This window comes from the organism of the source record quoted next, unplaced genomic scaffold, assembly GCF_019419815.1.
Source record: "Pyrus x bretschneideri cultivar Hongxiangsu unplaced genomic scaffold, Pyrus_bretschneideri_v1 Contig26, whole genome shotgun sequence".
NCBI lineage: Eukaryota > Viridiplantae > Streptophyta > Magnoliopsida > Rosales > Rosaceae > Pyrus > Pyrus x bretschneideri.
Window position 1 is genome coordinate 3,355,720 of NW_025999568.1, and position 12,799 is coordinate 3,368,518.

Sequence of the window (12,799 nt, forward strand, 5' to 3'; positions counted from 1 at the left end):
AAAAATTGATGTGAATAATCAGTGAATAGACCTAACTTAGCAAAATGGACTAAACCCAATAATGACTCACAACCACAAGCTGGTGGCTCAGTGGTATTGGGGATTTGCGAGACTCCCTTCAAATTAAAAACTGGAGGTCTTGGTTTTGAAACCCGTTGCTGGTGTGGAAGCCAACCTTGTGACTAGGGAGAGACTTAAATGCCTCTGCGAGTCTTCCCGGCCCCCAAAAAGGGTGGATAACAGTGGCTTGCTACTAGTTGTCCCCTTTTTTAAGAAAAAAATAATAATGACTCACAAAATTGAACTTATATCAAGTTTACTTAAAAAATAAAATAAAATAAAAAATAAAAATCTTTTATCTTGTTGTAGAAACTCAAATTATATTTGGATGGGGTTGCAGCGACAACAACTAGAGAATAACACATGATAGGCATCTAGGGGTTGCAATGGGGGTCACCAGAGAGGAGAGGGATTAGAGGTGGATTCACTGGAGAAGAAAGGGATGAGAGTCAGGTTGTCCAAGAAGAAAAGACTTGGGCAGATAAAGTCAAGTCGATAGAGAAGATTTCATCCCTTCAATCTCATTAAGAGGGTGGAGTCGATAATTGAGAAAAGATTAAGGTAGTGTCAAAAAAGGACATAAGTTGGAGGAGGGTGTATTTGAGGGGTTGCCGGAGCAGAGAACGGCTGGTGTTCTTGCTGGGGCTTGACGAAGAAGGGTGAATTGGGGGTGATCGCCCACAAAAGGTAAAATATCCAAATGTTGAACATCGGTCATCTATCGAACCTGCCCAATCAACATCAATATATCATTCAATTTTGAAATCCACATTCTTTCTAAACAAAAGTCCCTTTCCTGGACTTCCTTTCAATTAGCACAATATCCTCATAACCGCTTGCATATGTTGTTCCCCGGGATCGTGCATATACTGACTGACCACACTCAAAGCATGGGTAGATCCGGTCTTGTATGGGCCAAGTACATTAATCTTCCCACCAACCTCTGATACATTACTTTGTCTATTGGTACTTGATTTGGATCTAAATTCAACTTCATCCCTTCGGCCAACAGAGTAGTGACCGACTTGTATGCTGATATCCCAGTCTCTTTCAAAAAATCAATAATATGTTTTATTTGGGACAAAAATATCCTGGACTTGCTTCTCGATCCCGAGGAAATATTTCAGAGACCTAAGGTTCTTCATTTCGAACTCTGTGGACAAATACTTCTTCAGTTCCGATTACTCAACCAGATCATTTCCAGTAACCACTATGTCGTCCGCATATACAATGAGTGCTGTAATCTTCTCATTCTTGCACTTTAAGAACAAAGTATGATCCCAATTGCTTTGTCTATACCAAAACGCCTTCATTGATTTAGTGAACCTACCAAACCATGCCCTTGTTGACTTCTTCAACCCATATAATGACTTTTTAAGCTATGTACCTTTCCCTTTCGCATGTATGTTCCGATACATCCTGGTGGAAGGTTCATATAAAATTCTTCGGTTAGGTCTCCATGTAAGAACGCATTTTTTACGTCAAACTGTTGCAGTAGCCAATCTAGGTTTGCTGCCATAAATAATAAAACTCGAACGATATTGATCTTAGCTATTAGCGCAAAGGTGTTTGTGCAATGTATGCCATATTTCTGAGTGTATCCCTTTGCCACTAATCTCGCTTTAAACTGATCAACCGTTCCATCTGCTTTGGACTTCATTGTATATACCCATTTACATCCCACAAGTTTCTTGCCTTTTGGCAAATCCGATAATTCCCAGGTAGCATTCTTCTTCAGCGACATTAGTTCCTCGTTCATTACTTCTTTCCATCTAGGATCTGCTAGGGTATCCTGCACGTTGTTAGGAATATATATAGTAGACAATTGATTCCCAAATGACTTATTTGATTCAAACAGGTAACAGGTAGACAAATAGTTGTTTAGTGGGTACCTCACTCTCGAATTCTGGGTTGATTCACTCCCTGAATATTTAGTTTTATACTTAGGGTCTGCCTCGTAAGTGGGTTTAGGAATACCTCGGTTACTCCAAAGTAATGAAGTTTGATCCTTTGAACTTGAGATAGATGCAGTCATCCAACTTATTTTCAGTGAAACCATGAGTTGTAACCACTTGATCAAATTTGAGATACTACTGCCTTGAAACTTGTTTGAGACGATAAATTGACTTATTTAATTTGCAAACCATATCTCGTAGCTCTACATTAAGGAAAGTCGTCTTGACTTCTATCTGATGCAGCTCCAAATTGAAATGTTCAGTCAAAGCCATTATGACCCTCATGGAATCCTTTGATGAAACAGGTGAAAAAGTATCATTGTAGTCAATATCTTCTCTCCGAGTGAACCCTTTTGCAACTAATCGAGCTTTGTATCTTTCAATTTTGCCTTGGGAGTCTCGTTTGATTTTATAAACCCACTTACGACTTATAGGTTTGATTTTGAAATTATATTCGACCAAGGTCTAGACTTTGTTTTTGTTCATCGATTCTAATTCCTCATTCATTGCATTGACCTATAAGGTTGATTGTGGGCTCTCTAGAGCTTGATTGTAGGTGATGGGATCATCAATATCACCTATGTCATACTCAATTGTCGTTTTTCTTAATTCAGGTTTAGCTCGAGGTGCTTCTGAACTTTCAATTTGCTGTTGTATTTGCACAACATGATCTTCCTACCGGGTCTGATTAGATGCAGTTTCTGTCTCAAGTCCACAATCTGCCATTTAATGATCTTCTTCTTATTTGGACTAGTCTTTTGAGGGAATATAGGAAGAATCTTGTGATTTTCTGCAGGAAAGACATATTCATCTCAAAATTAAATTCATCTTGATTCAAATATGCCACATCTTGGTTTTCGAGAAAAATAGCATTATGTGACTCTTGAATTCTTGAATGAGCTTGTGGATTGTAAAACTTGAACCCTTTGGACCTTTTGTAGTAGCCAACAAAATAGCAAGATTGAGTTCTTGCATCTAATTTCTTATCATGTGGATTATAGAACTTTGCTTCAGCCTTACAAATCTAAACATGAAAATAATCAAAATTTGGTTTTCCTCTAGTCCAAATTTCAAAACGGATTTGTGAAACGACTTTGGTTGGCACCTTTTTTAGTATATAAGTTGCTATTTTGAGTGTTTCTCCCCACGAGAATTCTGGAAGTTTAGCTCTTGACACCATGCTCCTCACCATCCCAATCAAGGTTCTGTTCCTTCTTTCTGAGACTCCATTATGCTGTGGTGTTCCAGGTGTCGTATATTATGCCACGATACCATGTTTCTCCGGGTATAGAGCAAAATGTCTCTTCTTGTGACCTGCCTCGGTATACTTGCCAAAATACTCTCATCCCCTATCCGATCTAACGATCTTAATAGTTATATTTAATTGTTTCTCAACCTCAGTTTTGAAAATTATGAAGCAACTAAGGATGATTGATTTTTCACAAATGAGATAAGTAAAACTAAATCTAGAGAAGTCATCAATAAAATTCACAAAATAGTTGTTCCCACATATAGTTTCAACTAGAAAAGGACCACGTACATTAGTGTGTATGACTTCTAGTAGATTTAGACTCCTCCTAGCCTCTAGTTTTCTAGTATTATCAATTTCCCTTTTAAACAATCAACACATTCACTTTCAGTTTGAAAATCAAATGAGGGAATCACATTCTATTTAGATAATTGTAAAATTCTCTCTTTCGAAATATGTCCCAACCTTTTATGCTACAAAATGCAAGAATTTTCAAAATCATGCATCCTTTTGGTGTTTACATTTAAAACATGCACATATTCATTTTCAAGAGAACAATCCAATTGCCAAAGCTTTTCATGTAAATAAACTTTTCCCAAAATTGAATCTAAATTATTCTTTTGAAAAAACTTTATACCCTCATTATCCCCCAAGAAAAACCAATTTCTGTTTAGTTAGTTTTGATGAACAAACCAAGTTCCTTCTTAGTTAGTTTTGATGAACAAACCAGGTTCCTTCTCATTGTAGGCACAAAAACCTTAGTCTCTTCCCCAGCAAAAACACTATATTTCATTTTATTTGTTTGTTTTTGTTTTTCAAAACCATGCAGTGAATTTGTTACATAAACTTATGCATTAGTATCAAACCACCAAGAATTAGCCAGAATTTCAACCAAATTAGACTCTCACATACATAGACATTAGTATTACCCTTACTCCTCCGCCAATGCTTAAAAACTTCACAATCTTTCCTATAATGACCTTTGGTTTTGCAAAAGAAACATTTAAGCTTGGTTATGACAGATTTCTTAGAGGATTCAGTATTTTTAGCAGGCATACCAGATTTAGAGACATTATCATAAGACTTAGAGTTCTTACTTGTTTAAATCCGCCACCCTTCTTGCTATTTCCTTTGGATGCATGTACAAGGTTCACTGCTTCAATTTCCTTGCCCTTGTCTTGCTTTAGTCTTTTCTCTTCTTGAACGCATTGAACAATGAGCTCATCAAGTGTCCAGAGATTCCCTTGAGTGTTGTATGAGACTTTCAGTTGACAATACTTAACATGGAGTGCTTGAAGCACCATAAAGACCAATTGTGTCTCTGAAATATGTACATCCATTGAGTTGAGTTTCTCGGCAACATCTGAGTGTTTTAAAATGTGATCCCTAATTGAGCCATTACCCCCACACTTGTCTGTTGTCAAGAGTGGCATGTAATGCCCAATTTCAGCCTTATGTGGTACCTGGAACTTTTCCTCAATAGCCTTGAAGTAATCAACAACAAGGTCATGTTGTTTGATATCTCCTCTAAAATGATCAGTCATGCCAGCCTCCAAAAATTGACAATGTCAATTTATTTGATATCCACCACCTTTCATGCTCTGCTTTCTCAGCCTTGGAACTCTTGTCAGTCAATGATGAGGGTTGTGGATTGTCAATTGCAATGTCAAATTTATTGAGTATCAGTAGGAACTTGATCTTGCATCTCCAATTCTTGAAATTACTTCCACCAGTGAGAATCAGAGCGCTTGCCAAACTCAAGGTTTTTAGTGAAACTGTAGCAGATCATAAGGAAATCAGTAAACGTGAACCAATTGGTTCCTGATTTCTCTACTATTAGTTAAACTTTACAGAACAAAATTTGAACCAATTTGACCATGTATGTAGTCCCAATGATAAAGGATACACATAGATCAAACAATTCAAAAACTGTCCACTTTTCGGAATATGTATCAATAGATAGTTCAATACTCATCACACATAATTCCTTTTGATTAACGGATAACACAATCTTCAAAAACCAAAATCTGCAGTATATAACATGCATACATTTTTGATATTGAACCGTAGAGTTTTTGACCCATCAAGCAAAACCAATCAATTATTGGAGATATCTAGATACAATAATTTAAGTCATGTTAATTAAAACTAGATAATTAAGATTTCAACTTTTAGCAAGATCTTATAAAAATAAAGAATCATAATTAACATGTATGCATTTTAAATCCAATTCGCACAAGTCTATTGAGTTTTTATTGTTGCTGAATCAAATAGAGTGTTTTACTAGAATAAGGTTCAAAATCATTAAGAAGTGCAGGAATTAAAAATATTTCACTTTCTCATGAATCAGCAAAGATTGAATTAAACGAAAACGAAATACAGTAAAAATATAGATTGAAAACGAAAGAGTACAGCGGAAGCAATAAATTATTTATAATCCAGATTGACTGCTTTTTATGAATTAAAAGGATAAAAACAAGAATAGGAACAAAACCCAGTTTTCCAAACCTCAATTCGAACAAAAAGCCCCAATTCGAAACGACGGCATTTATTATTATTATTATTATTATTATATATGTTAAAAACAAACATTATCTTTGTTTTTCGTAAAGACAGTTCCCGTGTTCGAAACCTTTAATTTTTTTTTTTAATTATTTTTTTTATTCTGAGTTTTTTTAACTAAAACTTAGGCTTTGATGCCACGAATAATTAAAGTTTCCTAGAGATCTTAGTCAAGTTAAATAAGTCATGAATAACCAAATCAATAAATATACTGCAAGTATGAAATATAAACTAACCAGCAGCAGTGGTAGAAGATGAAGCCATAATCAAACAAGTAGCAGGCCTCCTCCTCTCTATCAAAACCAATAATACTCAAAGTAACAATAGGTCTTAGTTGAATATTGAGCGTGTTTTGTGAGAGCAGAAACTACTATTTATACACAATCAATCCATGTAATTCTCCTATTAGAATCCTTATTCAATATTGAAAAAGTTACCTTAGTGCATACGAAGTGTTAAAACCAGTTTTCATACTTTCATTCAGTCCTTCACAAATAGCAGGCTTTAGGACTTATGATCATGATCATATTCTAACAAAGTCATCATCGATGCGTACACTGAAGCTGGGCTTGTTCTAGAGAAAGATGCTACTCAGAATTTAAAGGTATTGATTGCCATCTTTAACTTTCTGCTGTGTTTGATTTGCACTCTTTTACTTTTGATGTTTTACTTATATCTCACCGTAAGAGCCAATTTGGGATTCTTGTTTTTGTGATTGCAGTTGCATGCAACCGTGATGAATGCAAGGCACAGGAAAAGATCTACCGCCACCATATCGTCATCACCCACGACCAACCTACCTCACCGAATCGCCATCAATCCCCACCTAACAGCCCGGTAGCCACCGAATCGTCATCACCCACGACCAACCCAGTGCGATTGCAGGCTGCGAATTAATTAGATTTCGATTATCGACTCCGTCTCAATTTCATTTCTAAAACGTTTGAATTCTGCATCGCAGCTCTCGATTTTTCTCATCTTGATTTTGTCCAGGTACAGGCGTGCACATAATTTTGTGAATTGAGGTTGTGTTTATAGCATTGGCTGGAAGATTGGATTATAATATTAATGGGAGATAAGAAGGAGGAAAGCAGAGAAAAATGGAGAGAAAGAAGAGGTTTTTTCTTTTTTCTTTTTCCGGCGACTACCAGATGGGGTCTTGTCGGCCGTGTTGATCTGGGTTGATATGGGTGTGCCCAAAGGATTCTTGGAACTCTATTTTAATAATGCAAAATAGTAGAAGTTAACAGCGTTAATTCTACGTTAAATTTTGAAGGACACGTGTCAAGCAATTAAAAATAAAACACGTAAGAGACTCAAAGTTAGGAGACAGCAGACCTGCAGCCCCATCTGATTGTTCTCCGGAATACCAAACCGCCGTTGATGCCAATTAAAGTAAAATGAAACATGGCCATTGAATTTCTGAAAGAAAATGGTTTAAATATTGCAATATTAATGTACCTTCTTAATTTTCGGTTATCGGACTGATGAACTGAAGAAGATCAAAGACATAAATTAATAAGGTGTGTGTGAAAAGTAAAATAGCCCCTACAACTTATACCGCAAGTCATTAAATGGGGTAGATGGGTTGACAATAAACTCATTGACACCCCAAACAAAAACAAATCTGGAACCATTGCTACTGGTTTGGTTTTGGTAAACCTAATTCTGAGCTGGTAGCTGTAATTCAATGATTATGCATCTAAACTTGGCCGCATTTGTCACAAAAATGTGGTTTCTTTAGAAGAAAAAGAACTTCAACTCCCCAATTTTGTTTCTAACAATTTGAACAACTAGTTTTGGACTTGATAGTACCAAAAAGAGGTCGAAATGTGAGTTGAAATCTTGTATCCTCGTCGAAACTAGATCCTGCTTCTTATCTCAATCTCACAAGGCTTTACTTTGAAATACGTTGTAATTTGCACACCATTGTTTATTTCTGGCCTTTAAATTGAATAAATTAAGGGATGTGATATACACAAACCCTATTTTACTTCTCACACACCCCTTGATAATTTTTGTCCGTTGATCTTCTTCAATTTATCCGATCCGATGGCCGAAAATTAAAAAGGTGTGTGAAAAGTAAAATAGAGTGTGTGGATATCGCATCCCTAAATTAAAAGAGAATTAAATGACAAAGATAAACAGAGTGCAGAAATCATTTCCCGTTCCAAATCATTCAAAAGACAGTTTTCTAAATTTTTGGGAAAAAATGGAGGTTGCTAATTAAGCAAGATCAAAGCTTACATGTCCTAGCTTATTTGCTCCTACTGAAAATAGTTGCCTTGAAGCTTTTTCTCCACCCATGAAGGTGACAACACAGGGCTTGTCTCACACTCCACAATCTCTCTCTGTGGGTCTTTGGCAGCAGCAGTTTCATCCACCAAGTTTACCTTCTCAGCAGGAAAAACTTTAACCCTCCAAACCTTAAAAGTTTGATCCAAACTTGCACTGTAAACCAACAAACCTTTCACCCTTACCAAATTCTCCGTCTCCAAAGCCACTGCCAAGCATCTCACCGGTCCGTGATGCCCTTCTATCACGGAGAGACATGAGTGGAAGCAGTTCCCTTCCTCTCTTCTCCAAACCCTAATCGTTGAGTCCTCGGAGCCACTGAAAACTAGGTCTCCTAACGCTACCAAGCAAAGGACGGCAAAATGATGACCTTGCAGAAACCCTCCGTGGTTGTACCTCCCGGACATCTTCTCCTTTTCCCAAAAGTTTATTAGCCCATCTGACGAGCCGGAGTAGAGGAGGGTGGTCGTGGATGACAAGCTCAACGCCAAGGCGTTCACCGGCGAAAGTTGGAACTTGAGAGTCATGGTTAGGATGTGAGAACTTTCACCGAACACCCTTCTCCAAATCTTGACTGAGCCGTCCGAGGAGCAAGTGAACACGCAGCCGTCTTCTTGGTTGATCGCGATTCCATTTACGTGGCCTTCGTGAGCTACAAACGAATCCACGCAGCGCCTTTCGTTGATCTTCCATGCCTTGACTGTTTTGTCCCATGAGCCTGTGTACAAGAGCTTGTCTTCCTTGTTGTAAGCTAGGCAAGAGATGCGATCGTTGTGCTGCTGGCTGCTCTTTTTTGAAAACAGCGAAAACCGGCCTCTTTGAGGAAGCGTTGTGATCTTCTTCGGTCGAAAATTCTCCGCATTCGACGCATTCCATATGCGAATTTTGCAGTCGCCGTGTGCGGTGAATAAGATTTTCCCGGAGGCCAAGATAGCTCGAATTTGACCTGAAGTAGCCTTTATGCAACCGATTTCAGTGCAATCTGGTTGCTTCCAAACATGAATCCGGCTACTCTCCGAGCTAGTGAATATAAAATCTCTTGACAATGTGATCGAGAAAATGTTGCCTTCATGGCGGTGAAGGGAGGCAATGCAGTGGTAAAGAAGGGATTGGGAGGGAGAGGTGCGCACCGGGGAGAGTGTCCACGGTGTCCCAGGGCTCATAGGCCTCGGAGGTATTGTTGGTTCGGACGCAGCTATGTCCGGTCTTGCTGCAGAAGCCGAACGAATGTTTTCGGGTTCTGATGAACTTTGTTGCTGGTCACCATCACCAAAAGAAAGTCTCCGAGGTAACTTGATGCTCTTTCGCTCTTCGTCCATGAAGCTCCATAGATTTCTTTCGCCATGAAACTCCATGGCATAGTTGAACAAGCAAACAAGGACGGAGTCAGAAATTTTCAATGAAGTACGTGACAGCAGAAAAATGGTATGAAAAACTAAGTTTTTAAAAGGGTGCTTGTTAGAAAAGTGCTTAAACTTACGATGTTAGATTTGGAGTTGGGGAGGTTGTTGAATTGTGGAGACATTGGACAGGGGACCATTTTGTACTAGGAATTGAATGTGCCTATATATATGGTGTATATATACCTATTGGGATAGATTCGTGTCATCACTTTTTTACACAATTTTTTATGGTGCTTACACCGTAAGGTATTTCAACAATCCGAATTATCTATCTTTTAAAACATTACTCAAAATCATTTAAAACATCATTCAAAGATCATGTCTACCAAGAATTATCCAAATTTGAAAACCATATGGTTGTTGGATTAAGGGTTTAGGGTTCTTTGTATAAATGTATTCGTTCATTTTCTTCAATACAAATAAATGTCTTAATGGTTTTGGATTTGTTAATTTTTTGTAAGAATTATCTATGAAGGATATTCTAAAAAATAAACGGTTCGAATCATTAAAATGCATTAAAGAATGGGCTCCATAAAAACTTGTGTAAAAAAAAGTTGTGTATTATAAATAGTGTCACGAATCCTCTCCATACATACATACATAAAAGTTGTGTATTATAAATACTGTCACGAATCCTCTCCATACATACATACATACATATATATATATATATATATTAGAATTTTTTGTGGATTTTATCGATAATATCAATACTTTCAATAGTGTCTTGATAACACGTGGATACGTTTATAAATATTGGGACGATCTCTCCTTATATAGAGAACAGTTGTTCTATCTAGAAGAGGAGACCTGTACTACAGGTGTCATGTGTACTGACGCACAATGTCATTTGCTGGATTCAAGTACTATTTGGGTTCATTTGGGCCTCAGAACATAAGATTCAACGTATCTCCAAGTAAGAAATGAAGATATAAAGTGAAAGATTTTTCATCACTAATCCTCTTCTATTTTTAATTAGACAAAATTTGTTTATTTCTTCCTCTAAAATATCTTAAAACAAGTGGTTTAGCCAATCTAATCGTATGTAACGACTTAGGAATTATTGTCTGGAATTTTACTGATTGTGATAGTCAAATTTTTAACTGAAATGACTGTAGGAAATGAATTAATGATGGACCTTTTAAGTCCATCTAACGGAATTATTGATCTACATAAAATAGACCCACTAATTTGATGGAGCAACAACAACTAAATATAAAAGCCTCTTCCTACCTCCCCATTTTATTAGCTACAACAATAACACTTCCTTGATGATATGAGGAAATGACAGCTGCCAAACATAAATATATATATATTTTTTAACAAACAATACTATTTAGACTAAAGGGGAGGGAGGTAACTTAGCCTCATAATGAGTTAACAATAATGTGGTTCAAATTCAAATAATCAAACATAAGGCCTCTCACTTCGAAGTGAATAAGAATACTACTAGATCGTCTCGTTTTTTATGCAAGCAATATTCTATTCTAAATCCATCTAAACTATAAAGAGAGATTCAAAATTGAGTGTAGATTGTAAAAAGAAGTACAATATTCTAACCAACTTGCCTAAATCCAAAAAAAAAAAAAAAAAGGTAAATTACACAGAACTACCTCAACTATTGGGTCATTAACAATTTCATACCTCGTCTTTAAAAAGTTTTAATGTCATACCGTATCTTCGAATTTGTTGCAATGTTATACCTTCCGTCAGTTGTCTATCAATTCTTCTATTAAATATTGACGTTGCACACTTTCTATTAAAAAACTAATAAAATATTATTAAAAACAAAAAAATAAATCATTTAATATTTTTTAAATATTAAAATAATAATTAATTAAAGAAAAGTTATTTATAATTTAAAAAAAAAAAAAACCCCCAAGTTTGTCTTCCCCCCTGCAACCCAAAAAGAAAGAAGGGGGAAAAAAAAAAACCCATTTTCATCTTCCCTGACCCCCTTTCCTTGTAACCCACCCCTTTCTTCCTCCTCCTATCTTCCCCTTCCCTCCTCATCCGCACCCACCCTCACACCCACTACCTGTAACCCAAAAAAAAAAAAAAAAAACCATCTTCATCTTCCACGATCCCCCTTTCCCTGCAACCCAGATCCCGTCTTTCGCCGATTCCGCGAGTGGAGAAATTGGACACGGAGAAAATTGGGGGAATGGGTGTGGATTTAAGGAGTGGGGTGTGTAGAGGAAGGAAGAGGGTGGGTGCAAGGGTGGGTGCGAGGGTGGGCGGGGAGGAGGAGGGAAAGGGAAGACGGGAGAGGGAAGAAAAGGGTGGGTTGCAGGGAAGGGGGGTCAGGGAAGATGAAGATGGTTTTTTCTTCTTCTTCTTCTTTCTTTCTGGGTTGCATGGGGTCGGGGGGCGGGGGGAGGGGGGGGAGGAAGACGAATTGGGGGTTTTTTTTTATTTATAAATAACTTTTCTTTAATTAATTATTATTTTAATTTTTTAAAAATATTAAATGATTTTTTTTAGTTTTTAATAATATGTTATTAGTTTTTTAATAGAAAGTGTGCCACGTCAACATTTAACAGAGGAATTGACAGACAACTGACGGAAGGTATGACATTGCAACAAATTCGAAGATACGGTATGACATTGAAACTTTTTAAAGACAATGTATGAAACTGTTAATGACCCAATAATAAAGGTAGTTTTGTGTAATTTACTCAAAAAAAAAAAATCATATTTTATCACAGACCACATTTTCTTACAAAGAATGAGTTTCAGGTGGGATTACTCGAACAAGTGAATCTTTTTTTTTTTTTAACAAAGAGATGTGGCCAATAATAAGGTAAGGGATATTCTCCGGATCCCTTCCACCAAATTCATCAAAACAGATCCTTAAAATTTAATCAAACGGCTAAAGTTATTATAACTTTTAAAATGACCCTTGTTTTTAGCTGTTTGATCAAATTTCATTGATCCGGATTGGTGGATTTGGAGAAAGGGATCCGGAGACCCCAGCAATAAATCTTACTTTTGGCTTCCACGAATGCCCAAAAGTAATGAAAAAAATGCTACGTAATGCTTCCTTCCTCACAAACCAAAGGGTGGCGGCTGCTCCCACAAACCCATACGGACGGTGGCTGCCATTCATTTTTAATAGAATTGTTTAGTTTTGGTTGGCCAGCCTGTTTAATTTATGCATTTAAGCTTCATCTAATATGACAATTTATGATTAGCTTAGGATGATGCCCCAATGGCATCATTGTTTGCATATAAATTCTCGTTTTGTTAGGATACATGCCTTATTTAGGAGAGAG

The 12,799-nt window shown here is 36.9% G+C and overlaps 1 protein-coding gene across 1 annotated transcript; it reads right to left on the bottom strand.

Moving 5' to 3' along the window:
* Positions 1–7,973: 7,973 nt before the first annotated feature.
* LOC103944891 (protein JINGUBANG-like) lies at positions 7,974–9,658 on the bottom strand. The gene has a single exon (XM_009355364.2). The coding sequence runs from the start codon at positions 9,474–9,476 to the stop codon at positions 8,094–8,096; it is 1,383 nt and encodes a 460-aa protein (XP_009353639.2). The 5' UTR covers positions 9,477–9,658; the 3' UTR covers positions 7,974–8,093.
* Between the last annotated feature and the right edge of the window lie 3,141 nt (positions 9,659–12,799).

Excerpts from the sequence above, each read along its gene's own strand:
- LOC103944891 (XM_009355364.2), bottom strand. The coding sequence starts at position 9,476 with ATGGAGTTTCATGGCGAAAGAAATCTATGGAGCTTCATGGACGAAGAG.